The sequence below is a fragment of the Heteronotia binoei genome, chromosome 16 (assembly GCF_032191835.1).
Source record: "Heteronotia binoei isolate CCM8104 ecotype False Entrance Well chromosome 16, APGP_CSIRO_Hbin_v1, whole genome shotgun sequence".
In the NCBI taxonomy this organism is placed as follows: Eukaryota; Metazoa; Chordata; class Lepidosauria; order Squamata; family Gekkonidae; genus Heteronotia; species Heteronotia binoei.
In genome coordinates this window covers 1991902-2019349 of record NC_083238.1, presented here as the reverse complement: position 1 = coordinate 2019349, position 27448 = coordinate 1991902, and the positions used below count along the sequence as shown (strand labels likewise).

Here is a 27448-nt window from a genome sequence, read left to right as displayed (position 1 = left end):
TTTATATGACACATGCACATCCCAACATAAAAGCTACTCTAGTAAAGACTCTCTCATGCAAGAAGATGTGAGTAGAAGATAATATACCACAGTATATTGCTGGGTAGATGAGACTGGCAGGAGCGGGGGCGGATAAGAGACTGTGGAGAATTGAACAGGCTGTGAAGAAGGCTGAAGAGGTCGGATAGGCTGAAGAAGTAACAGTTGAATACACACAGTTAACAGAGTAAAAAAGAAATGAAAATGGGAATATTTCTTTTTGTGTAAAGGCATATTTAAAAACACCCTAATGCTCAGATTTGCAACTGAAAATACATACAATACAAAGTATATATATACAAAGTATGTATAAATACAAACATGCAGCAAAAAATCTAACAATGGACATCTACCCATCAAGAGGAATAATTGAATCCATCACTTTTAGACTGTCACACAGCATGAGACTGCAAATTTGTGATGTCTTTTAATGTTTAAGGACCAAAAAGTAAATACAAATATACAGGAACAACAGGCTGCCTCATATTTCTAGGCAAAAGGGGCTTCCTGGACCAAAATTTAATCCAAAAGTCAAATAATCACATGACAAGAACAACTTTGCAGTCTCTCTCAACACATTTCTACGACCGTCCACAATTTTCCCCTTATCTAAATGCATAGTCAACCGTTGCATATTTGACATGTGCACCTGGGGTAGGATGTGATTGGCGGCTGGCTGCTGCTGAGGTGGCATGGGAGGAGGTGGCTGCTGAGGAGGTCCAGGCACTTGGTTCCTAACAGGTTGCTGAGGCATAGGAGGATTATACACAACTGGAGTGCCATCAGGATTAATGAATGGCTGACCTAGAGGGTCGGGCAAAATAGGCATGTTATTCAGCAAAATGAAATCTACCAGCAGAGTACAAGTATTTGCTTTATATCATTCTCTGTTTTAAAAGCCCAGTACTGTATTACAGATTACATTTCAAGGGAAACAAAGAATTGTACATCTGATGTTAAAATTAGTATAACAGTGGAACTAATTTACCTTTTGGGGGTGTGGGGGGGAAGAGAATAAGTTGAAGGCTAGAATGTAGAGAAAATGCTGATAAAAGTATCCCTCCACCATCAACATTTTAAAAAGAATAATGACAGTTACAGAAATTGTCTAAAACAATTTGGAGTGATTTCCATGTTTTGAAGAATTAATTTAAAATTCACAAAAAAGATTCAACTCATGTGGGATGGTACTAAAGAAGAATAATTTGTGAGATTACAACACTATAGCTGACACAAAGCAATTTTTAAAAAGGACATCCCAGAGTAAGTTGAATATCAATCAAATGAAACTCAATGACCTCTAGCATGGGTGAGAGAACTAATGAAAAACAACTTGCTAAGTGAAGAAGTTAACACACAATAACTGTTTATAGAGTCTGTTAATTTATTTTGCTGTATTTTATATCCTTGCACTTTCTACAATAAGGTCAAGGCAACTTGGGTAGGATACCCAGGTGGTTCAGGCAATGCTCAGGGTCAGATCCTAATCAATTTTACCAGTTAAGCCAAGCCTTCAAGCCACCTTCTAGACCAGGTGTGGGGAACCTCTGTCCCGAGGGCCATATATGGCCTTCGAGGTCACTTGGTGCGGCCCTCAGGAACTGCTGGACCAAACTGAGCCATGTGGCAGCCTCCCTGGGGCTGGCCAGCCAGTGAGGATCATGGGGCCCAGCTGCGCTGTGCAGCAGCCTACCCAGGGCCTGGCTGGTCGGCCAGAATAGATGGAGGGCCTGGAAAAGTTACTGTCACAGTTCAGTTTGCACTTGATTATCTCAGATGGTGTGGCCTAATATGCTAATAAGTGTGTGACCTAATATGCTAATATTAGGGGATGTGGTCTAATATGCTACTGAGTTCCTGCTGGGCGTTTCCTACAAAAAAGCCCTGGACCTATGCATTTGCCTAGGGTGGCGGGCCAGGTGTGTGTGTGTATGTGCGCCAGATTAGGCTCTCCCCACATGACTTCAAATAGAAAACAATTATTTGCATTAATTTTGCTGGCCTGAATCATTCTCCCTCTGCGGAGCACTGTTTTTTAAGTTGATAATTTTTTATGGTCCGCAAATGATGTTATAAATATCCATATGGCCCTTGGCAGAAAAAAGGTTCCCTACTCCTGTTCTAGACCATCAACAGGAAGTAGTCCAATAAAAAAACCCCACCTGTTGTACTTGTTTTCTAACTCTTGACTGACTAGGGTCTATCTTAACAGGTACAATGCAAAGGCATCCACTTAAAAAATTATATCTGTTTGTGTAAAGTGCTGTTAAGTGCAGCCAACGTATGGTGACCCCACAGGATTTTCAGGACAAGAAAAGAACAGAAGCGGTTTCCCATTTCCTGCTTCTGCGTAGAACCCAGAACTTCCTTGGTGGACTCCCATACCTAACTATTAATATATTCTTATAACTTTATATGCTATTAGTAATTTTATAATTTTATATGTATCAGTATACGACTGCGCTATTTAAAGACACTGCATCATTAACAGCTTCCCCAAAATCAGAGAACCCTTATTCAAGACAAAACACGTTCACTATTCCATATCACATGGACATCAGAGAACCTTGGTACAATTTTATGAAGTCCTCTGAGAAGACATTAAAGTGCTGCAAAATTAACAGGAAGAAGGGGGAACGAGGGGAAGAAAAGCAACAGAGCACTGTGATTCAAAACATAATTTATACATTACTGCAAAGCCATTAATAAAAAAAAGACATCCACATCTGGATACCAACCTGTTTGAGGGTTGATCAGAATACTTCCAGGTGGTATGCCTGCCGCTTCCAAGGGAAGCAAAAAGAAGCTACTGCTAGAAGGCGCCACTTGCCCACTCATGCCACCATCATAGGAAAGAGAACTACTAGTGCTGACAGTTGGATAGACGGCAGATGTGCCATGAGAAGGCTGGCTGAGAGCTGTGACTGGAAGAGGTTGCTGGGTGTGAGAAAGAGAACCCGTGGATGACCCTACACTACTAGAAGACTCTGAACCTAGGAAAGGAGTAACGAGAAATGGATTTTACCTAGAGACAGAATAATTCATGCACATTTCAATATCCAGGTTTTTATTCAATGCTTACCTCCCCCCTTTTGAAGCATAGCCTGGAACTAGAGCACCAAAACAGTGTCTCCCCACTCCCCAATGCTGTTTCTCCCAATCAGACTTGCATTTACTCCAGCTCCCATACTGTGAGACTGAGGGTCTGTCCTAAATCACACAGGCTTTTGCTCACATATCATGTAAATACGGAAACAGCAAAACAGAACAGCAACCTACGATGCCTGCTTTTTCACCAGTCACAAATACAAACTGAGATGGCAAGGTTGAGAAACATGAGACAGCTGAAGTATGCAGAAGCAGTTTTAAAAAGTAAGAAATCCCTCACTTTACCATCAGAGTTTAGCCCCACAAGGACTTTAACCAGAAAACACTTCTTCACACCAAAATGAATGAAATAGAGTGGCCAAAACAGAGTTAACAATGGGAACAACTGAGCCAAAATTAAACGATGCTGATTTAAAATTGGAAAATTGAAACATTATTCTCCTAAACTTTGGCTCTATTATATCTTTGGTATAGCAAAGATTTACTCCAGTACAGAAAATGAATGCACATATCTTAGATATAAGAATACTCAACAGATTCTATAGAACTTGGAAAGTCATTCAAATCTTGGATGAAATCACAGCAGTTATTTTAATTTGACCCAAAACAAAGTTGAATGTTATGGCACCTTAAAGGACTAAAAGATGTATTATAGCAAATTAACATATTAGATTCAAAAAACAATTACTCTTGAAAGTGTCATGACTCTTTTTCCCCGTTTGCATAGTAACAGATCATCACACAGTTACCCCACTAGATTCAGGTGGGCAGCTGTGTTGGTCTGAAGCAACAGAACAAAGTTTGTGTCTAGTGGCATTTTTAAGACCAATGAAGTTTAATTCTGGGTGTAAACATATTAAACTTTGTTGGTCTTAAAGATGGCATTGGACTCGAATGTTGTTCACTAAAATTTGTATTCAATTGACCCAAATATGCTTATAAGCTATTGTATTAGGAAAATTAATTCTCAATTAAGATCTCAATTTTTCATCTTCACACAACAGGTGCAAAAGGAGGTCCCCCTCCCCATTCTGGCCAAATTGCAAACTTCAAGGGTGTTCAGATCATGTTATAGCACTGATGAATCTGAGTAGACAATCTGTGTTAACTTTAACAGCATTCCAGTCAAGCCACCTGCTATAAACTCTCTGATTCAACCCTATGTTTGTAAACAGTTATAATCTACAATATTATGTAAAGGAGAATTCTGACTGGCACTGGCATAATTAAAGATAATAATAATCTGTGCCCAGTTTTTAAAGTTTTGCTAGTCTATGCAATTTTTACAATAATAGTCAAATATTAAATTTGAAATCTAAAGTGCCATTTAAACATTCAAAATTTTTGTTTGCGATATTGAATCTATGCAGAGTAGGAATAGGCAAAGGAGACTTGTGGCCCTTAGTAGACCACTATTTCTGCCAGTGCCAAAACCACCAAGAACCTGCCAAGAATACTAGTAAATAATAACATTCTAAATGATCATGGTGACGATAATGATGTCTTAATCTAATCTAGCAGGGCACCTTCTGTACAAGAGCATAAACTCAGTAACTTTTAACATTATAATGCAGTGGGTCTGACCTAACATAAGCAGAGCTGTACTAGCTGAACAAAAATTTTCTCGCCTTCACCCTTCTTTGTACAGCATACAGATGAAGCGGAAAAACAACCACCAAAGTTATCCCTCCCCCCTCTTCTGCACATGGAAAAAAAGAAGTTAGAATCTAAGTCTGACAGTACATGTTCTTCTTACTTTAATAAATTTAAACAGATTACAGGACCTTATTATTTATTTAATATCCCTTGGGTGGGGAAAAACCCCTAATTTTCTGATCCAATATCCTCATCCTGCATTTCTTGTTGAAAGCTCACTTTACAGTAGGGAAGATTCTAAGGAACAGGTTAAAAAGTTTTATTTTATACCTGTGAAATTTGATTAGAGTGTCTGGACGGAAAAGAGGTACATCCAAAGAGGGAAGGGAGGCAACATTTTTCATCAGATGGGGATGACAGGAAGGGCTCTTGAGCACTGGAAATGTATCCAGCAGAATTTCAATATTATGAATGCTGCTGGCTCACTCTGTTCTAGCCAACTTCACACATTTCCATTCCTCCCAAGACACAGTGTCTAACAATCACCACTACATTAGACTTGATTCACTTATATCTAGTATAATACATGATTAACAGTAAGCACAAAGCTTTCAAGAGCTAAGTAGGACACACAGCTTAGTGCCATAGTTATCTCTGAAAGTCTTAAATCAATGCTTCAAAAAGATGTTGAACTGAAGACAACAGATGATACGGCCTTGTGTAATTTCTAAATGAAAAGTTCCAAGAGGTGAATAAACATATGTTTGGCACAATTTTCTGAAGTGTCTCTATGAACTACTTGAAATCAGACTTCTGAATGCTCACAAGGAGTCCCACATTTACACTGCAAGTAAATTACAGTTTTCTTCAACAGTCAATCTATCTACATGTTAAGTGAGAGCACAAATGGTGTTTAATTGCAATGTTTTGACTCCATGCAAGCAGGAAATCAGACTTTTATGAATCCTTTGCTATCAGCTCAGTAACTGTTTCTAAATTTGGGAAGTGTAACAAAGGCCCCACGCACTCCAATATTTTAAGGTAAGAAAACTTACCTTAAAGCTTCAAAGTTACTTTTTTTCTTTTAATTAAGAAGCAGAATAACTATAAAGTTTATTCCGTGCCCTGGGCTTCCAGGATGGAAGAGTCACACAGTGCTCAGATGAAGAAGAACAGAAGACTGGATTTATACCCCACCCTTCAGTACCCAAAGGAGTCTCAGAGTGGCTTACAATCTCCTTTCCCTTCCCCTCCCCACAACAGACACCCTGTGAGGTGGGGGGGGGGCTGACAGAGCTCTGACAGAAACTGCTCTTGAGCAGAACAGCTCTGAGAAAGTTATGACTGATCCAAAACAAGGCATGCAATGTTTCAGTTCTTAGTAGATAACTAGTCCAAATAACCATTCTGTTCCTCTATCTCATCTATCTTTTAGTTTAACCATTAGCACCTAAGTATCATACAATACGGAAATGGCTTTTACCTACAAAATCAAAACTTGTGCTAGAACAAGACAGTATTTGCCTCCAAACGGGAAAGAAATAAGGAAAACTGGGTTGCTTAGCTATCACTGCTGTTCACTGAGTATCTTCTGAGAAGGCACACATGAGGACTGCGCATGCACAGGCCTGCTGATCAGAAGGTTCATAGCTTAAAGCCTCCAGAGCAGGGGTGTTGAGCTCATTTGTTATGAGGGCCAGATCTGACATAAATGAGATCTTGAGAGGCCGGACCATGTCAAGTTGGGCCAGGTGTGTACCTATTTAAGATTAGATAGCAGAGATATAAATTTTATAAGGAACACAAATACATATTTTTAAAACATGCTTAAAACATTAGCACTCACTGATCTTAAAGGTGCTTTCTTGGAGTTTCTCCCATGGGATTCAGGGAACCAGGCAAAGGAAACTCTGGCTCTTTCCTTCCTTCCCCCCCCAGAGACTGGAGGGGGGGGGGGCTCAGTCAACAGATGGAAGAGAGGTTTGGCTCAGTAGCTCTGCTATGTGAAAGAGCCTGGCAAAGCATGCTATTCCCCCCCTTCCTCTCCAAGGAAGGAGCCTCAGCCAAAGAAGAAAGTAAGAGGTTTTGCTCTGTAGCTCCTATGCAATTGAGCAAGCATGGCAAAGCAAGCTGTTATACAGAAGGAAGCAAGAGAGAGGGAGAAGGAAGCAGATGACAGCCAGTTGCTCAGGGGCCTGATAGGAGCCCTCTGTAGGCCTGATTCAGCCCCCGAATTGCATGTTTGACACCCCTGCTCCAGAGGGTATTGTGTGCTGGAACCATAAAATTGCCCCTGCACACAGCAGCGCCACTTACCCTCAGTACCTCCATGCCACCGAGAGCATGTACTGGAGCAGGAAGAAGGGTATGTGTGCCTGCACAGAAGATACTTGATGAACAACAGTTTCAAGTAAGCAACCCTGTTTTCATCACTGATCTTATGTGCAGTCTCACATGGGGGTTCTGATAAGCTAAATTTCTATTACCAAAGCTTAACCAGAATGTATCATCAAACATACATAGTTATACAACATTACTCACAAAATTACAGATTTCAAAAGTTACAGTCAAAATATTGAAATCTAAAAAGTAAATAAAATATTAAAACAGAAATTTCTAATAAAACCTATCGTTCAGTTAAGTAAATCTAAAATCGTCATGACAAGCTAAATATAAGATGGTGGGAACATGCTCACCTTATTTAAACAACAACTGGAAGAGTGCAGTCCCAAATGCTGCATCTTTTCGAGCCCAGACATACAACACATAGTGTCATACTGAAGTATCGGAAGGTCCAGGTGGCTGCTCTGCAGACCTCTGTCAGAGGAATACCACTCCAAAATACAGTTGAGGATGCCACAGCCCTTGCTGAATGAACATGCACCTCCAAGAGAAAAGGGCAATTGGATAGCTTATAGCAATACTTGATAGTTTGCACCAACCACCTGGAGAGGGTCAGCGGGGTAACTTGTCTCCCCGTCCTTGGACCTGAAAAACATATAAACAGGGAACTCTCCCTATGGTACTCATCTGCCCTTTTAAAATAAAATAACAATGCCCTTCTAACATCTAATGAATGAATTTCCTTCTTCACCTCCAATGTGGAATTCGGAAAAAGGGCAAAATAATATTCTGGGACAAATGAAATTGGACACAACCTTGGGGCAAAAACCTAGACTGGTCTGTAAAACCACCTTCCCCAAGAACTTTAAGGAGAGCTGCTCAACCCCAAGAGCAGCCAACTCACACATCTGGCCAACATGATGGCCATCAAAAACACACCTTCATAGACAAAAGAGAATAAGGACAAGTAGTCAGGAGTTCAAAAGGCTTCTCCATCAAGCAAGCCAGCACTAGGAAGAGAGACAACTGGGGAATGTTGGAGGTTTTCAGGGGACACAAATCAGCTAGCCTCTCGAGAAAACACTTCATCATGTAATGGGAGAACAGAGATGCACACTCCACTGCCATGTGAAAGGAGGGATTAGCAATGAGCTGCATTTTGAGGGAGGGCGAAAAAAACCAAACCACTATTTTTCAATTCAACTATTTACTCAAAAATGTCACTAAGGGGTGCCTTAGGAGGGTGCCTTGTCCTTGCACCACGAGAACCATTTCCACTTCTGAGCATAACAGCGTCTGGTGGAAGGTTTCTGAGCACCAAGTAATACTTCTGTGACCTCTCAAGAGAAACTCAGGTCTGACTCAGTCTGCCAGGCAGTAAGGAGGAGTCTGTTGAGATTGTGGTGAACCACCTCCCCAGTTCTGATAAGGTCTCTGAACTTAGGGAGGTAGATAAAATGACCTTGGGTCAGGTCCATCAAGAGTTGGAACCAGACCTGACCAGGCCAGAATGGGGCCACCAGCATAACTTGTTCATAAATGATTTAGAGTTGGGAGTGAGCAGTGAAGTGGCCAAATTTGCGGATGACACTAAATTGTTCAGGGTGGTGAGAACCAGAGAGGATTGTGAAGAACTCCAAAGGGATCTGTTGAGGCTGGGTGAGTGGGCGTCAACGTGGCAGATGCGGTTCAATGTGGCCAAGTGCAAAGTAATGCACATTGGGGCCAAGAATCCCAACTACAAATACAAGTCGATGGGGTGTGAACTGGCAGAGACAGACCAAGAGAGAGATCTTGGGGTCATGGTAGATAATTCACTGAAAATGTCAAGACAGTGTGCGTTTGCAATAAAAAAGGCCAACGCCATGCTGGGAATTATTAGGAAGGGAATTGAAAACAAATCAGCCAGTATCATAATGCCTCTGTATAAATCGATGGTGCGGTCTCATTTGGAGTACTGTGTGCAGTTCTGGTCGCCGCACCTCAAAAAGGATATTATAGCATTGGAGAAAGTTCAGAAAAGGGCAACTAAAATGATTAAAGGGCTGGAACACCTTCCCTATGAAGAAAGGTTGAAACGCTTAGGGCTCTTTAGCTTGGAGAAACGTCGACTGAGGGGTGACATGATAGAAGTTTACAAGATAATGCATGGGATGGAGAAAGTAGAGAAAGAAGTACTTTTCTCCCTTTCTCACAATACAAGAACTCGTGGGCATTCGATGAAATTGCTGAGCAGACAGGTTAAAACGGATAAAAGGAAGTACTTCTTCACCCAAAGGGTGATTAACATGTGGAATTCACTGCCACAGGAGGTGGTGGCGTCCACAAGCATAGCCACCTTCAAGAAGGGGTTAGATAAAAATATGGAGCAGAGGTCCATCAGTGGCTATTAGCCACAGTGTGTGTGTGTGTGTGTGTGTGTGTGTGTGTGTGTGTGTGTATGTGTGTATATATATATATATATATATATATATATATATATATATATATATATATATATATATATATATATATATATATATATATATATATATATATATATATATATATATATATATATATTTGGCCGCTGTGTGACACAGAATGTTGGACTGGATGGGCCATTGGCCTGATCTAACATGGCTTCTCTTATGTTCTTATAACTTGGGAATGCTCTTAACTTTGAGTAAGAAAGGAATAGAGAGGAAAGCATAGAAGAGTCCCCCCCACCCAGGCAAGCTGAAAAGCACTGCCTAGGAAACCCTCACCCAGACCTGCCCATGAACAAAACTTCCCCACTTTGGCATTGAACTGGGCAGTTCAGGCCAAGGGACCACTCATGAGATGAACTCCCCCCCCCATCCTACTCAGTCTGTCCATTTGCAAATTCAGCACCCCAGGAATGTGTATAGCCTGTATAGAGGAGTTGACGTCCAACACTAGATGCCACACAGTGGCTGCCTTCAAACAGAGGTCCCAGGGCCCTGGCCGCCCTGTTTGTTCATCTAGAACATAATCATGATGTTGTCTGTCTGAAGGAGAACAAAATGGTTGCGTAACAGATCTGAGAAATGGATAAGGAAGTTACACACAACTCTCAATTCTACGAGGTTAATATAACATTTTCTGTCCTCAGATGACAAAAACCCCAACAGTGAGATACTACTACAATGGGCACCTCATGAGCCAATCACTCTGGAACCGACCACCAGATAAGTTCCCAGAGTACTGCCCAGGGAATAGAAAACCTATGATGTAGTGAATGACAGTCAGGACTATATACCTGTAAAAACCAGAGCTGGAGGAGTCTCATATACAAATGAGACTTAGGTAATACCATTGTGGTGGAGTCCATATAGCCTAGCAGGCATAGAATAGTAAGAGTAGATAGAAAATGCTTATTTAGAAATTTATGGGTCAACCCCACAATATTATGAATCCTTGCTGGGGGAAGGAATGTCAAGTCTGAATATAACTCTGGCTCAACCAGAGAGCATGCTGGGTAGAACCAAAGTAGAATCAAATGCTGCTAGTGCCTCTCTACTGTTCCCCCTCCCTTTTCTTAGAAGCTCTCCCTGCTTTGAAATGGTGATGTGTGAAAAGTCTTATCTGAACCTTCTCAGCCCAGGCCTGTGGGAGTCGCCTAATCAACATGAGAATGTACTAGTAACATCTATGTGTGAATGTCCCCTGCACAATTTCCCTGCCCGTAGGAATGCTTTTGAAGTGATCTTTATATGCAATATATTTACTGTATAGTTTTAGTCTCTTCAAACCCTGGCTCAGGCCACAAGCATCCAGTATCAATAAACTAGCTTCTTTGTATCTACATCGACTTGTTATTGAATCTGCAGACTTGACAAGGAACCCTTTACCTAGGGTGGATGATCCTATCAATTGGACCCTCTGAGAAGGTTCCAACTTGGACTTCAACCAGTTAAATCAGAAGGCCAAGGGACTGGTGAGCTTTGAGCACAATGTCATGCTGGCAAAGGACATCCTCTCTGATATTCACCACTAGAAAATAGTTGTTTCAAGTACGGAAACACATTACATCCCTAAGCCACAAAAACGCGACCACAGGGCACATACACTTCAAGAACATTCTGGATGCCATAGCCAACCCAAAAAGGAGAACTTTATATTGAAAAGCTATCCCTCACAGTGAAAATGGAGAAACTTGTGATACTCAGGCTAGATAGAAATGTGAAAGTAAGTGTCCTTGAGATCCAGTAAATAAACCAAGAATTTAACTTTAATAATGTAACAGAAACCATACAAAACTTGGAAACATTCCTAAAACTTATTTTAATCCCACAAATCCAAAATAGGCCTGGTCCTGCCATTCTTCTGTATTAGGAATATTCTAAACAAAAAATCCTCTAAGTAATGTTCCCCAGTAACCAATGGCCCCTTTCTCCAAGAGGACTTCTAGGGTCTAGCATAACTCTACTGGGGACAGGGTTCCAGCCACTTGGCAGATAGAACAAGGGAGAAAAAACCTCTTTAAGGGGAATGATATGCAACCACTGCAGCAGGGCCATGGGGGATCCCACCCACACCCCACAGATGTATCTGCCCTTGTGGCCCTCCGAGTGGGAGGACCCTAGCAGGATATCAGTGTCAGACTGGTGCAAGACTGTGGCTTTGACTAATACAAGGGAACCCATTGCTAACTCTCGAGGGCGGATTTTCCTATCATAGTACTCCATCTGCTAGTCCTGGGCTTGCTGCAGATTTTGCTGAGCATATGCTTGGACCATGGAGAGGTTATCCTGTAAGCATGTCAGGTGCTCTTCAACCATCCACAGTCTACCCTTTGGTCAAAATGGCCATAGGCCCCCTTGGGGAGCAGCCATATAACGGCTAGAAGGGTGAATGCCTGATAGACTCTTGGGGCACTTCCTGCATGGTGAACATCAAAGGATCTAGGAAGGATCTAGGAATTGGTCCCAGGTGGACAGCTGTTAATCTACACAGTTCCTTAATATTTCTTTCAAGGTTTGACTGAACCTTTCCACAAGGCCATCCATCTGGGGGTGGTACAAGGAGGTTGTTAAATGTTTCTTTTTAAGCTGAGTTAGTGTGAGCTAGCTCACGATTTTTTAGCCTCCAGCTCACACATTTTTGTCTCAACTCAGGAAAAATAGCCCTAGAGCAAACTAATTTATGCAGCAGCTCACAACTTTAATGCCAGTAGCCTAAAAATTCTCACAAAGTAGAATTTTTGCTCACAAGGCTCCACAGCTTAGAGAGAACATTGCCCCTAAGTACTGGCAAAGTTGTTTAAACAGCTGGGATGTAAAACCTGGGCCCTGTTCTGTGACTGACTGTGAAACTTGGGCCCTGATCTGTAAGGATCTCACAGGCTATCACCACTCAGGTGAACAAAGAAAATACTGGGGAACTGGGTGGCATTGTCTGCTACTACTAAGATGAAGTGATGTCCCCTGGCTCTGCTATCTGTGGCAATGGCTGGAGGGGGACAAGTCTCGTATGCTGGCGTTCTGACAAGGGCAGGACCTACAGTAGGCCTCTACATCAGCTGCTACTGCCAGCCAAAAAAAGCGGGACAATACCCTTTTCAAAGTTTTGCCCTTTGCCAGATGCCCAGCCCAGCTGCTTGTGTGCAAGTGCCAGGGTAGTCTCTCTGACACAGCATGGTGCTATCAACTGGAGACAGTCTTTTCTCATTCCCCACCCTTGAGCCATTTGCCATAACAAACCTTGGGATTTAATGAACTGGGGGAGCCTAGATGCCCTTCTTGGATCTAGCTCCCGTCCCTTATCTACAGCCAATTGATGTTTTCCCACATCTAGCGATTCATCCTCCACCTGCCACAATGGAAAGTCCAGATCTTGGGCCCACCTATCGACTTGGCTCCTGTCTGGGCCGTCGCTCTAGCTCTCTATGTCAGTCGTCATTTCCCCCACTGTCTCCTGTAGTTCAGCAGAGTCCACCAGTTGGGGCAAGGATGCAGTGCTGATCACCACCTGATGCCAAAATGGGACGTCTCTCCCCAATATAGCAGGCATTGGCAGATTGGACAACAGGGCTATCGAGATCTGTGCTTGATAGTGGCCCACTTGTATCAGATCTTCCACCATCAACCGCTTCCCTAATGCACTGTGGATGCAGCGGGCTGTTTGCAGGGACCCCTTGGGGACTCCCAGTGGCAACAGCTCAGGGTGGATATGGGTGAGGGCACTGCCAATGTCCACTATTGCCCAAGATACCTTCCCGAACACCTCCATTCATACAATCAGTGGGGGATCGACCTTCCCACCAAAACTAGAGAGGACTGGAGCAGCAAAACCACAGTCCATATAGAGGGACTCAAGTTGAAAATGGCTCAGTTGCCCACATGTGAAACACAAGCCTCGAGCGGGGGTGGTTGCTGCTACTTTCCAATTCTCCCTTTTCCTCCTTTTCCTTCTGGCATCTTATGATCTGATTCTTTGGTATCTGGGTGTCCTTCTGGTGCCATAGGTGCCGTGAGTGTGAAGGGGGCATGGAAGCAGGGCCAGGGTTGTCCAGCTGGAAACTGGACTCGTGATCGTGTTCTACCGTCAGCGCGAGGAGATTTTGCCGCCATCTTCACCAGGGTCAAAGATGTTGGTGCCTTCTTTCCTGAAGGGTCACGCGGCAGTGATGGGAGTTTGACGTCTGCATCAGGGTAGGCCATCTCGGTTGCCCAGAAGTTATCCCATAGCTGCGCAGTGGCTTCTATAGAGGTGGGTTGCTGCTGGAGGACCCAGGCCCAGCAGGATGGCAGCATAATGGTTTATGGTTTATTGGATTTATACCCCACCCTCCCTACCAAGACAGGCTCAGGGTGGCTCACAAAAATAAAATCTGCATATGTTGTTCCATGACTACTTTCTTGAGGACTCTCAGTGGGAGCACCATCCAGTTTTAGCCACTTCGTTGGATTTTTATATATATGATGTTTCTATATGACTGTCTATTGAAGGGCCTGTAATTTCTCTAAGTAAAAGAGGATATAGGCCAATGGATGAATTTATCTGGGAAAATGCATTTGATACTAATTAGCGGCCGGATGTGTGTGGAAGTCAGTATCTTGGTATGTGGCTGCAGAATTATACAAAAATGCTGTAAACAAGTTGATGGTCCCAAGACATCTTCCCAGAACATTTGGTGTCTTCAACGCATGTCCTAATGAGGATCTGGGGAAACAAGGCCATTAATCTCATTTCTGAAGAGGATTTTGACAATGCCCTTATATGGGGTTCCAATGCGTCCAGCGTGGAGGAACGTTGCAAGGCAGCCTGGATTCTATAGAATAATATTGATGCCTGTCTATACCTGTTGGGGAGAGATGAGTTTGATAAAGAAGCTGTAGTGATTTCCTACAGAGGGGCTTCTATGACAATTATCCTAATATCGTAGTGAGATAGAGAAAAGAGGAGGGGGTGAGAGAAATTGCCAAATGGAAAAGCCTGTCAAGAACTCCGGCTGGACACAGAGAGGAGATTTCTATTAAATGGATTTGTTAATTTCCCTAATAGGCTAAAGAGCTATAGTGAACATCTAATGGTTAGGACATCATATAGGGCAAGTATACAGTGAGAGCCAGTTTGGTATAGTGGTTAAGTGTGCGGACTCTTATCTGGGAGAACCAGGTTTGATTCCCCACTCCTCCACTTGCACCTGCTAGCATGGCCTTGGGTCAGCCATAGCCCTGGCAGAGGTTGTCCTTGAAAGGGCAGCTGCTGTGAGAGCCCTCTCCAGCCCCACCTCACAGGGTGTCTGTTGTGGGGGAGGAAGGTAAAGGAGATTGTGAGCCGCTCTGAGACTCTTTGGAGTGGAGGGCGGGATATAAATCCAATATCTTCTTCTTCTACAGTGGCCATATAGAATGCATACACACCCATACATAGCCTCCATTTTCTATATATATATGGGTAATATTCCTGGTCTCACGTGTGATTTTATTATGATACAGTATGGCATTATGCTTTATTATGATATATATATATATATATGTATTAAGGTATTGATTAGAATGGGTGAGATAGGGTTCCCAGGCTTTCGTGGGAGGTTGTTGGTCCCAGATGGGGATTTTTGCCTTTTAGGGTTCAGTGGCCTATCTGGTACTAATTAGCAGAAGTTGGCAACAACAGGTGGTTTTCTTATGTAACGGGTTTTTAGCCTTTCCAGCCAAAAGATGACGGAATCTGGCTTTCTGGATTCTGATTGGATAGGAGTAAAGGGGTGCTTTCTGGATTCTGATTGGATAGACGCAAGGGGGGCCTTCCTGAATTCTGATTGGACAGAAAGGGAAAAGGTGGATACTATGGAAAAGGTATAATTGGGCTTACCAAGGAAGGCGTGGTTGGTTAGTTAACAGTGAGTTTAAGGGAAGCCTCCTGGGAAGCAAGACCCCTTCACATACTTCTGCATATACCTGAGAACATAGGAGAGGTGAGGATGAAATGCTTTTTGCTATCTTTACAATGGCTTTGCTTTTACTAAATGTAATAGGCTAAGAAACCTAAGCATAGGAGAGGTTATAACCATGTAACTGAGAAACTATGTAACCATGGGTCATGTAACTACACATGCCCATGTAGTCATATAATCATTTAATCCTGTAGTTCTGGTCTTGTCAGAATGTTGCAGTAATTAAGATTTAAATAAATTTCCAATATGTATTTCAGAACCTGAAGCCTGGTGTCTTTGTCCCTGAGGGGTGCTCTTCCCAGAGTATCTAAATAAAGATCCCCTTTATGGTATACAGAACTCTGTATGCTTTATCTGTTAACAACTTCTTTGCAAGTTCTTTAAGGGCAAACGCTGTCTTAAATGGACTCTCCCTTGGGTCTCTAGCCTAGGCGCGGAAGCGCTGGTGATAAGTCTCGAGCTATATGCAGTTTTAAAATATAGCCTTCTTGACCTTGACATATTCTGCAGTGTCAGTGGGGTTCAAGCTAAAGCTGGCCCTTTTAGGAAGGGCCCCAGGATGGTCACCTACTGTATGTGAAGCCAATTGGCAGCTGTGGCTAATCTCTCAAAGGTGCCAAAGAAGGCGTCCCACATCAGCTGTTACTGCCATCTTCGAGAGGCAGAACTGACTCGGCGGTTAGGAGTCTGGGTTCCTGGGCCTCTGGGCCAACGCCCTAGAAAACCCTTATAGCCACCAGTCTTGGGATGTCTGCTGGCTGTCCACAATCCGTGGTATTAACACCCTTTGGGCTACCACCAGCCATTCGCCAAAATGGGTTAGGTCCAGGGAAGAAGGTTCAAGGTGGAGGCTCCAGGATCCATCATTCTGTTTCTGACAGTGCCTTCTTGCCTCCTGGGTTCCTGGACAAGCCCTCACATGTCATGGGTAAAGATGAGGCAGTACTCAGAGAGGCTTTGCTTGCCTTGTTTTATTCACCTTCGGTGTACAAAAATGACCCAGTATATTCATTTGACCTCCATGTACCTTTCCGCTGTAAGTTACTGGTGATCCAAGTTACTAGTCCTTTCTCCTCTGGCACATCCCCCTAGTTGAGCTTCCACCGCATTCTCTCCCTCAGCCCTTGCCTCTGAACCCCTTTCCCTGGGTGCAGCCTCCTTTAAATCTCTCTCCCCTGCACCCGGAGGCGCCTGCATGCTTAACCGTGCCTGGTTTTGTCCCAAGACATCACAAAGGGTGATGAGGCCAGGAAACAAATTGTTCAGTCTCTTCACTAGCCACTAATTGGCTAGGTAGCAGCTCATGATCAATCTCACTCTCTGAATGTGAAGCTTATAGTGAGGTCAGAACTGGTGCTCTAGAAAGCTCTCACATGGAGGGACATGGCTCTGGGGTATGAACCTTCAGTTCACCCACTGGGGTGTCTTTAATTTTGTCTTTCCATTTCTTGGATTTCTTGGTGGGTGTCTCAGAAGAAGCCAACTTCTGAGATGGGGAAGTTGAGCCCAACCAGATCCACTGAGACCTCGAATGGGGGGGGAGAGGGCATGTGTGGAGCTGAATGCAACAAACCCAATTGTTCTGACAGAGCCAGCTTTTCTTTATACTTTGCAATGGGATGCTCAGAGGCCCTCAGAGCCTTCACCCAAGGGCAGCCTTAAGTATCAGAGCCCTCTCCCCATGTGCCTTGGAGGTAAACTTCAGACAGACTGTGCAAGAAGTTGCATGGCCCTCACCAAGGCAGAAGAGACACAGGTTTTGATCATTGGTCTATGTCATCTCCGCCTTGCATTGGGTACACTTTTAAAATAATACCTTCTGTGCCATTGCAGACCCAGAAGACAGACTCTCTTAGGATTTCTAGCCAAAGACAACAGGAGGCAGAGAAGCACGACCTACTTCGTTGGTAGCAGAAAAGGAACTGAAGGTAAGTGGTGTTGCTGTGAGAAAGCTTATGGCTGTGGGCGAGGACAAGATTATGACTCTGGCATACAGAGCCCTCTGGAGGCTTTAAGCAACAAATCTACAAGTCTGCAGGCCTGCGCATGCACAGTCCTTATGTGAGACTGCACAGAAGATCAATGATGAAGTGCCTTAAACAGTGTCAGACATCTATCTGCTTAACCCAGTAATGTGCATCCTGATTGTCAGCAGATCTTCAGGGTATGCCAAGGTTTGTTTTCACTTACCGTGTATCTCCCTTCTCAGTGGTCCTAAGGGGGGGGCAGTCTCTGTGTGTGGGAAGTAGCAGAGTCACCAACAATTTAGATCCCATAGGGGAGGAACTTCTCACCAAGCTTCCAGGCTAGTTCCAAAGCAGTTCAACTTTTATTCATAGGTTTAACAAACAGATTTTTTTTAAAAAACCAAATTTAAGGAGATAAACACATATAACTATAGCAAAAAAACCAAACAAGGCCAAATGGTAAATGGAGGACCTGCAGGAATTTCAGAACCTTAGGATCAAGCATTATACCTCAACAAGGCCACAGGCCATCCCCAGAAGACTGGGCCCTACCCCTGGGTGGGAAGAGACTGCCTCACTGTAGGACCACCAAGAAAGGAGATTCACAGTAAGTGCAACAAATCTTCCATTTTCTGGTGGTCCAGGCTGGGGCAGTCTCCATGCATGGGACATAGAAAAGCAATATGCCTCAGGGTTGGAAGAAATTAGAGGACCTTAGCCTGAAAAGGTATGCTGTAAAACCCTCCTAACAAAGATTGCATTTGCAGAGGCTGCCATGTAAACACGGTAGTGTTTGGGAAAGGAATGAACTTACATCCAGGTGGTGGCCCAGCAGACCACCTCTAAGGATGGGAAAGTCCTGTAGGCTGCCGAAGTTGCTGCTCCCCTAAGCGAGTGAGGGTTACACTCAATAGGAACTCAAGACTGCTGGGCTTATATGCTAGCAGAATATATCCTCTGACTCATCCAAGATGGAGGTGGAAACTCCATTTCCCAAGGACACCTTCCTAAAGGATACAAAAATAGAGTCTGATTTGCAAAAGGCCTTGTTCCTATCTAGATAAAAGCTCAACACTCTCCAAATATGTAAACAGTGCCATTATCTCTCCTGAGGATGTTCTGAGTTGGGACAGAAAGAGGGGAGGACCAGCTGTCAGAGTCCTGCCATGATTTGTACTGTATTCTGTACTCGAAGGCTTTCCTATGGTTTAGACATGTATAATGATTTGTAATCTGTACTCTGAATTTTCCCAATACTTTGATCAGGTATCCTGGTAAAGTTTAGCTGCCTTGAATTAGAATGCTTTGAGAAGTAATAAATTCTTATCTGGTTGTCATGGGTTACAGGCATGGAATTTAAAGGAAAATGTAAATCTCACACCTGGTTTCAACATCCAGCAGGAAGCAATTTTGAGAAGAACAGATATTAACCAATGGGTCTGCCTATGGGTTGAATGAAGAAACCTGAGTAGAACCCTGAAGATTTCTGGCTTTCTGGAACTGGCTCTATAGTGCCAAAGTCACACAGGCATTGTGTAGCCTGAAGAAGAAGCCTGCGTTTCTTCGGGCACCAACTGGTCAGAACTTGGATGAATCTGTCATGGGTGAAAGAATGCCATTCCAGAATAGCACAATATGACTGTCCAGTACCACACCAATCACTTCCAATGATCTACAAAGAACTGAAGACAACCTCCAATGTTTAGTGGGATTTGATGGCTGGAGGAGTCATGTGGAAGAGCTCTTCTTTGTTCCCCCGGGGGGGGGGTGGAGTGTGAAGAAGAGAAAAAAGAGTTGGATTTATACCCTGCCCTTCACTTGGCTCACAATCTCCTTCCTTTCCTATCCCCACAACAGACACCCTGTGAGGTAGGTGGGTCTGAGAGGGCTCTGTGAGAACTGCTCTTGAGAGAACAGTTCTGAGAAAACTGTGACTAACCCAAGGTCTCCCAGCTGGCTGCATGTGGAGGAGTGGGGAATCAAACCTGATTCTCCAGCATAGAGTCCACCGCTCTTAATTGCTACACCAAACTGACCAGTCTGTGGAAAGAGTGGCTGGGGGCCACAGGAGGCTTGGGCTGCCAGTGACTTTTAGGAGACTTAGATAACTGAAAACTGGTGATCTGCTTGGAGTCACAAAAGGAGTGGAAGCATTTCTTGGGTCTACCTTCCTTCTTATGCATGGGCAGAAGCTTCCTTTGTCCTTATCCTCTATAAGGTACCTATCCATACTGTCCCCCAAAAGATTAATGCCCTTAAAGAGGACACTTTGGAAGGCTGGGTTGATTTTCCAGTTTTGTGGCCAGGTGGAGTGTCAAGCAGTGACGGATGCCACAGCTCTCACTGATAGTTGGATTTGATCTAGTGATGCATCCATGGAAAAAGATAGTGAAAGAGCAATCTTCTTTAGTTTGTCCTTCAGGTCTTTTGGGATGTTGTTGACTGCTGAAAGATCTGAGGCCTAGGACTGCCTTAGAGAAGAGGGAACTTACTGTGGAGGCCCTTAGAGCAGCTGAAGAGGCCTCAAGTTCTTGCAAAAGGATCAATCTATTCTTCTATTGCATGGGTCCCTAAGGAGGCCATTTGATTCTGTTGGAATGATCAAGCTGGAACACAGGCAGACAACTCGGGCACCCACCATTGGGAGTTTAAAATGGTCTGCGGCTTCAGGAACCAAAGAATAGATGTGAGATATGATAGGGTGGCTAGTCTTGGTTCTGGTTGGAGCTTCCCACTCTGCTTTGACCACCTTGCCAAAGACTGATGGGAAGGGAATTCCAAGGGAAGAAGATCCTCCTTGTGGAAAAGCCCTGGCTGAACCAGATGGCTGAGCAGGGTCTTGTTCCTCTGTCTCCTTTTGGCTAAAAAGAATCTCAAGGATGCGAAAGATCTTAGGAAGCAATTTAGGGAAGACTTCCTGTGGGGAAAAGATGGGTCTGAACCATACTTACTAATGATTCCTCTTCATCAGACAGTTTTTCCTCTTCCTTTGTGGAAGAAGAGCTTGAGGATTCAGAACCATCAGAAGTCTGACCCACTAGTGGGCTAAAATCCCTTCCGGCATACTTAGAAGAAGGATCCTCTTTACATCTCTTGGGACAATGGGGAAAATAGAGACCTGCTTTCCCTTCTCCCCTCAGAACCACAACTGGAGGGTGAGTGATGTCCAGCCTTGTTATGAGGCCTAGTGGAATCATGAAGGTTGGAAATTACTTCCAAAGAGGAGGCTTTATTCTCTTTTTGCATCTCCCACTTACTCCAGGCTAGTAGATTAGCCCTGAGAGATCAGGAGCAGGGGTTTCTGTCACCTGCAACCCGTGAGCTGAGGGGAAGGAATAAGGAAGATATAGGCTGAGGGCCTGCTTCTCCTGGGAACATTGATCTGAGAAGCCCAACAGTGCTGCCATTTCCCCACATGGGAAAGAAACAAGAGAGGAGCTGGAAATGCCACCCCCCACTTGCCCCTGCATTGTTAGCCTGCCTTACTTGGAAGCTTCAATGAAAAAAGCTACTGCTGCTTCACCATGAGGTGATCAGGTGCTGCACTGAAGGCCTTATAGCTGCAGAGGAAGAAGAGGCCCCTGCTGCAGAAGCCACTGATACTCAACAGTCTTCTGGAGTGACCAGGGAAGCTCCTGGTCTGAAGGCTGGTGTCCTCATGGCTGTCCCTTCCACTCCGAAGGATGAGGGAATGAGTGTGTGAATGGATCCATATTAGTGATCTCCCCCACTGGTCACTCTGAAGAACTGTGGCCTCCTGGGAACGATCTCACGTACTCCTGAGGAGGATCGGGGGAGGGGAGTTTTATAGAGGTACAAAAATTTATCTAGACGGCTTGAAGCAGTTTACCCCACAATCTCGTCCCATCATTGCTATCCAGAAGAGGGTGGGAAAGGAGGAACACAAGGGAAAAGGAAAAAAGGGGGAGGGGAAAGAGGCTATTGGCTGCCAGGATCACTGACCTCTAAAGAGAGCTCAGCCAGCAACTTTTTACTGCCTTATAGGCAGGGCTAAGACCTGGAGCTTGGCTAGAAGCGCCTCCCCCATGGGATCTAAATCACTGGCGACTCTGCCTGCCTCCATGAAAGAGCTATTTCTCACACATGGAGATTGTCCCTCCCCAAACTGCCTTCCCCAGACTCCACCACCCAAATCTCCAAAAATTGTCTGGAGTTGGCAATGCTAGGAAGAGCACCTGCTTGGCATGCAGAATGGACCTTATACATGTCAAAAATATGTTCCTAAGTACACTTGCTTGCTCTCTGGTTTTTCTGTAAACTACATCTTGCTCAAGCAACCTATGGTAACACAGTAATATAAGAAATATCCTGGGCACAGTCACATGGTTAATGTGGTGCAGAAGGTCGACATGACTTGAGATAAAATCTTTGATCAGCATGCAGCAACATACTGGGCTCAACTAGGCAGATCACAATGTTTCTACTGTCCAGCTAGCATTTTCTGCATAATGTTTTGCACACTTTTTACAAACTCTTCATTAGCTGCAGTTCCAGGTGCTACTTTATCGTTTTAGAGTGCTCTTCAGAGGTGTCAAACTCATTTGTTATGAGGGCCCGATCTGACATTAAGGAGACCTTGTTGGGCCAAGCCACATGTGTCATGCCAGGGAGCAGAGATATAAACTTTATAAAGGATACAAACACAAGTATTTTTTAAAAACTTAAAACATTAGCACCTGTTGGTGCTTTCTTTGTGATCCAGAGAACTGGGCAAAGGCAGCTAAGGCTCTGTCCTTCCTTCCTCAGGAGACCTGGAGGGTGAGGATCCTCAACCAATAGAAGGAAGAGAGGATTGGCTCAGTAGCTCAGCTATGTAACTGAGCAAGCATGGCAAAGCAAGCTGTGATGCAGAAGGAAGCAAGAGAGAGGGAGAAGGAAGCAACCAGCCCTGATAGGAGCCCTTCGAGGGCCTGATTTGGCCCCCAGGCTGCATGTTTGACACCCCTGCTATAGATGCTCTCTTCTCTTTATGTCTCCAAGAATACTTTTCTCTTTTTAGGCCTCTGACGACTTCTTCCTTCAGCCTTTCTTTTCTTTTGCTACCCCACTTCTTTAGATCTCTCTGCCTTCCACAACTGGAACCTTTCCTTTCTTGCATGTGTTTCAATGGAATGTTTAGCACTTCCTTAGAGCCTTTGTCCTCTAATTTGGACCGTTCCATCTCGTTTCTCCCTTCATTGTTTCTTGTCCTTTCCTTGTACTCCTTATATGTCAAGAATGCAGGCAGCTCTTAATTATTACTCTAATATTTGTACAGTCTTGTTTTAAGGATACTTTATTATTTATTCACTGCGTATTCCTACAAATAATACTGCCATTCTTCTCCCACTATCTCATTGATAGTCCAGTTAAACTGCTGTTTTACAGTTCATACAAACTGTTTTACAGATTATACTAACTACAGTCAGATCACTTCATCATAGTCACTTGGTACAAAAATATCTCCAGAGTGTGTTGAGGAAATCGATTAACTGGTACAGGAACATAAATGAGGGATTCTATCAACCCTAGACAACAGGCATAATCTGTTTGACTTTTTACACAACATAAGCCTATTAATTAATGACTTGCTCATAATAAAAAGAAGGTAACTTTGCTCAGTAGATGTTTCATAAATGCACCCCTTTTTGGTGATTTTTTGTTTTCAATTTTTTTGCACTTATAAGGTGGCAACTGTTCCAGGACATACACTGGCACCTAATGTTCTCTTCTATCTGGGATTCATGTTGTGCTTTCTTTCTGAGCCTCTTTTCAATGCAATAGGCAACACCTTCCATGCTATAGTTTTCAGCTTCAAATCACCCTTCTTCCTTGTAATAACAATGTTAATAAAGTCAAGCAGCATTGAAGGCACACAAATTTGCGATGAGAACAATGGCTGTGCAGGAAGCATTACCCATACCCCAAATTAACTTTGTTGGTCTTCACGGATGAAGACAGTCCAATCATGTTTGGCTGCACTAATGACTTCACGGTTACTAGGAAGATGAAGAATGGATTAGGACTGAGATCTCCTATAAACTGGTCTGAAAAACTGAACTTTTGAAAGTCTTTATGGAATCTTTTCACGCCATGAAAGCTCCTTTTCTACTAGAAAAATACTGACTGCAGCCCTAGTTAATACACCTGGAATAAAGGCTGACCATTTTGTTGTAAATGTCTTACTCATCTGGGACCAAGACTGCATAACTGGTTCAACCTTCAGAAATGAAAAATGAAAATCATCTCTGCTGATATACCACTTCAAACAACGCTTTTTAAAAAATGGCATGTTCTTCGTTCTGCTGGAAAACAAATATGCTATACTGCTATATGTCATTTGGATTACTATGAAAGTTACTATAGCTCTCAGCTGGTATTAATTTAAACTAATGGATTATTATAACTGAATTAGGATCAAATAATACAATTGCTATACAAATGTTTTGTAGAAGCAGAATAGACCAAAAGATTTTTACTTAAATTGGAAACAGTTTTACCTCTCATTCAGACTATAAATGCATGCATGCTGACAATATTTACTAGTTTCTGTGTAATACACAGATCTATTTCATTGGATGGCAAAGACCAGATTTGAACTCTGACACAAAAAAAATGAGAATGCTTTCATATTTGACTTTCTTCAATTTGAGTTTGATTTTTGAAAACCCAGTGGCTCTGATGGTCCCTTAGTCGCAATGTAATTTTTGGTGGTGTGTGTTTAGGGGGGAGGGGGAAATATGACTGAAGTATATTTTCTGCATACATATTTCAATATACTCTGGAAGTTGTTTTTTGTTTAAAAAATCATACCTGTCTTAGATAGTCTGCCAGTGCTTTTGCTGCTTCCAGAGCTATCACCTCTTGTCAGAACAGAAATTCCACTGAAGCTGCTGGCTTTGGTCACAGCTGGCTTCAAATTGCGAAGGGAGCTGTCGGAGTCTGTGCTGCTCCATGGACGGGGTTCAGAGTACTTCAGCTCATTGTCTGTACTGCTTTGAAGGCTGTTGGCTGACCTCCCTGAAGCATCCTTGTTGACTCTGTAAATCATAAAATTTAGGTTAAGAAACAGCAAAAACCAGGCACCATTTGCAAAATAAAAGCAGTAAAGGAAGACTGAAGCACATGCAGAATGTTTTGGGATTTAAAATCAAATGTATTCAATACCTAAATATCTGCCGTCTTTGCTGGGTACTATTTGCTTCTTCCTCTTGAATTCTGTTGGCATTTTCAATAAAATAGTAGCTTAATATTTTATTCATTAAAAGGAAATAGCAACCGGTTTAAATATTGATTTTTTTCTTACCTTTTGTCAATAATATAATTCTCTTGGGAACACAGCGACTGGGAAAGAAACAGTATAGCATAAAAATCACCATTGGCAACTATTTGTATTATGAAGTCCAAATGTGTCACATACTTGAGAGGCAGGAAAGAAGAAACACAGGGCATGACAGAAATGTAAGTGGCCCTCTAGCCATTGGAAACAATGGAATGGTTAACATGGAACAAATATTTTAAGCAGCATGTAGTGTCAAAAACTGTTAATCTTTTAACTCCCTATTTAATACAATGCCCTTTACCCTTGAACACATAAACCTGCCTTATAGTGGTTCAGATCCATCAAAGTCAGTATTGTCCACTTAAGACTGGCAGATGCTCTCCAGGGTCTCAGGCACATCACCTACAACCTGATCATTTTAGCTGGAAATTGCAGGGATTGAACCTTGGACATTCTAAATTCCAAGCAGACACTCTACCACTGAGGCACAACACCTTCCTCCCCTACACTCTTGATAACATGAGCTTGATCTCTCAAGGCTGTATTAGTATTATTGGCTATTTTCCTTAGGGAAGTAATCAGAAAATTAATGCAAACTACCTGTTATTCCTACATTGTGATAATCTCCCCCACCTCACCAAGCTCAACTAAATGCTACTGGTTAGGCAAAAACCTGGCTCCTGAGTTGCAAACAATAATTTTAACTATTATGCAAACACTGAACTCAACATAAATAATACAAGCAAGTGGAAAGTTAGCAACATCAATATGAAGAATTGTGCAGACTACCAGAAGAGGCGTTATAATTAAACAGGAATATGGGGGTGTCTGGAGTGGGAGCAGGAGTACGGCTATCATGACAAGAACAGCAGATACTAAGTTCACTACTGTGCTTGAACTTTAGACTCATTCATCTATCCCATACCTTTACAAAACTGGCACATCTAGTACAAAAAGTTAATTTATAGGAATGAAAATTCTAAAGTTGAGTTTGGCCTTGAGGAACTACACAAATTTAACTTGGCACTGGATGTCACTAATCAAAGAGACTCAGGTCTAATCCAAATGAATTCTTCAAAGGATCTGCCACCATTCAGTATTATTCCCTTGTTTAAAAGTCTAGACACTAAAAATAGCAGTAAGTGGGTTGTGGCCTTTTACTATTATCCCTATTTTTTTTAAGTTATACTATCGCAATCATGTGAAAGTAAAGGATCCAAATAGTGTTAACAGTGGTAATTTCCTCCAGCCCAAGGAGCCTCATATTGTCACAAAACACTCTTCTGCTGGTCTTGTGTTGGATGAAACCATCCCTGTTAACATAAAGAGTTCTACAGGGACGAACACACTGTTGTCACAGTCAATAGCACTACAAACATTCCTTGTAATGGAATACCTACATCTTGTGCAAATATTCGTTCTCTAGCTCTCTGGTACTCTTCTTCTCGTTCTTCTATAGATTTGCTTCTTCTGTCATCTTTTAATCGTATTCGCATCTAAATTAAATAAGTTATTAATTGCCAATTTCCACTGCATAGTACAGGCGTGTTAATTAAGACTAGTAATATGGGTTTTAACATTTACCTGGTTATCATCTTTGTCTAGACTGGAGTTCTCTCTTTTAAGTATGTACCGTTTTTGAAAATCTTCACTTTTTTCATCTTTTATATGTTCATAAAACTTCTGGTCAGGTCTTTTTTTTAAAAAACAAAAATGTGAATCAGTAGAGACAAGAACAGATTGTTTCCAAGTATTCACCTTTTTAGTTTTGGAGAAAAAAAGTCTGCACACATTTCCAATATTGTACAGGATATCAAAATGACTCAGAGATAGCTTTTCTGTAAGGAGTATTTATAAATTTCAAAAGAAGACTCCAAGAGCTAGCATACGCAATTTATATTTATCTGATTAGAAGAGCCTGGGAAACAGACGACTGCTAAGAGCATAATAAAAGCATAATTTTTGGTAATTATGACATTTTGAGCCTCTTCTACCAAACAGAAATTTGGCAAGAAAGGGATCTTCCCTTTGTTTCCATGCCAACTGTAGTTCCAGAGTCAGTAGACTAGGGCAAAAAGCACACAGCAGAACCCCTACCTGACTTCTGAAAGTGACTTGAACTACTCTTTAATTCAATCATGGCCCAAACAGACCTCTGGAAACATAAGAACAGCTTCAAGGTTACTAATTAAAGGCATGGAACTAAAGAAAATTCAGGTGCACATTTTAAAACAAAGCAGAAATTCCTGCCATAGAGAAGCACACAACCCATTTCTCTCTTCAGTTTTGACAGAGCTTTGGATACAGAACCTACTTAACAGCAAGCAAATGTTTTATCATGATACTTTTCTAAGAAGCTGAAAGATAACTGTGAATTGACGGGCATTAACATAAAAGTTTGTCTTTACCGTTCCTCAGTCAGAAGACAACCGCATAAAGGTAGGATCAGGTTATCTCTTAATTTCTGATCTCTCTTATGATGATTTTAAAAAGCACTCCCAAAATCTACCTAAGAGTTACTGGATGCCCAAATATAGTTAGCAGGCACTTCAGACAACCTTTAGACTGTCTTACCTCTTTTCTCTTAAAGGTCCCTGAATTTATTGCCCTGCAATCACCACTCCACTGAGTCGTCCCAGTGTGCACTGGGTTGATGATGTCATTAACAGCACTGATCGGCACTGGAGCGGGAAATCTGCCTATGAGGAA

The 27448-nt window shown here is 42.7% G+C and overlaps 1 protein-coding gene across 9 annotated transcripts in view; it reads right to left on the bottom strand.

Moving 5' to 3' along the window:
* R3HDM1 (R3H domain containing 1) overlaps nucleotides 1-27448 on the bottom strand; it is a 157720-nt gene that overhangs the window by 65043 nt on the left and 65229 nt on the right. For 4 of the 9 annotated variants that reach the window (XM_060256860.1, XM_060256861.1, XM_060256862.1 and 1 more), the window contains 8 exons: nucleotides 26324-26432; nucleotides 26140-26235; nucleotides 24764-24801; nucleotides 24625-24675; nucleotides 24271-24497; nucleotides 2778-3032; nucleotides 689-843; nucleotides 88-189 (listed from right to left, as the gene is read on the bottom strand). In XM_060256860.1, coding sequence (XP_060112843.1) covers nucleotides 88-189; nucleotides 689-843; nucleotides 2778-3032; nucleotides 24271-24497; nucleotides 24625-24675; nucleotides 24764-24801; nucleotides 26140-26235; nucleotides 26324-26432 — 1033 coding nt within the window. The remainder of the gene's footprint in view (nucleotides 1-87; nucleotides 190-688; nucleotides 844-2777; nucleotides 3033-24270; nucleotides 24498-24624; nucleotides 24676-24763; nucleotides 24802-26139; nucleotides 26236-26323; nucleotides 26433-27448) is intronic. The other 5 variants (XM_060256866.1, XM_060256867.1, XM_060256868.1 and 2 more) reach the window with 3 other exon arrangements.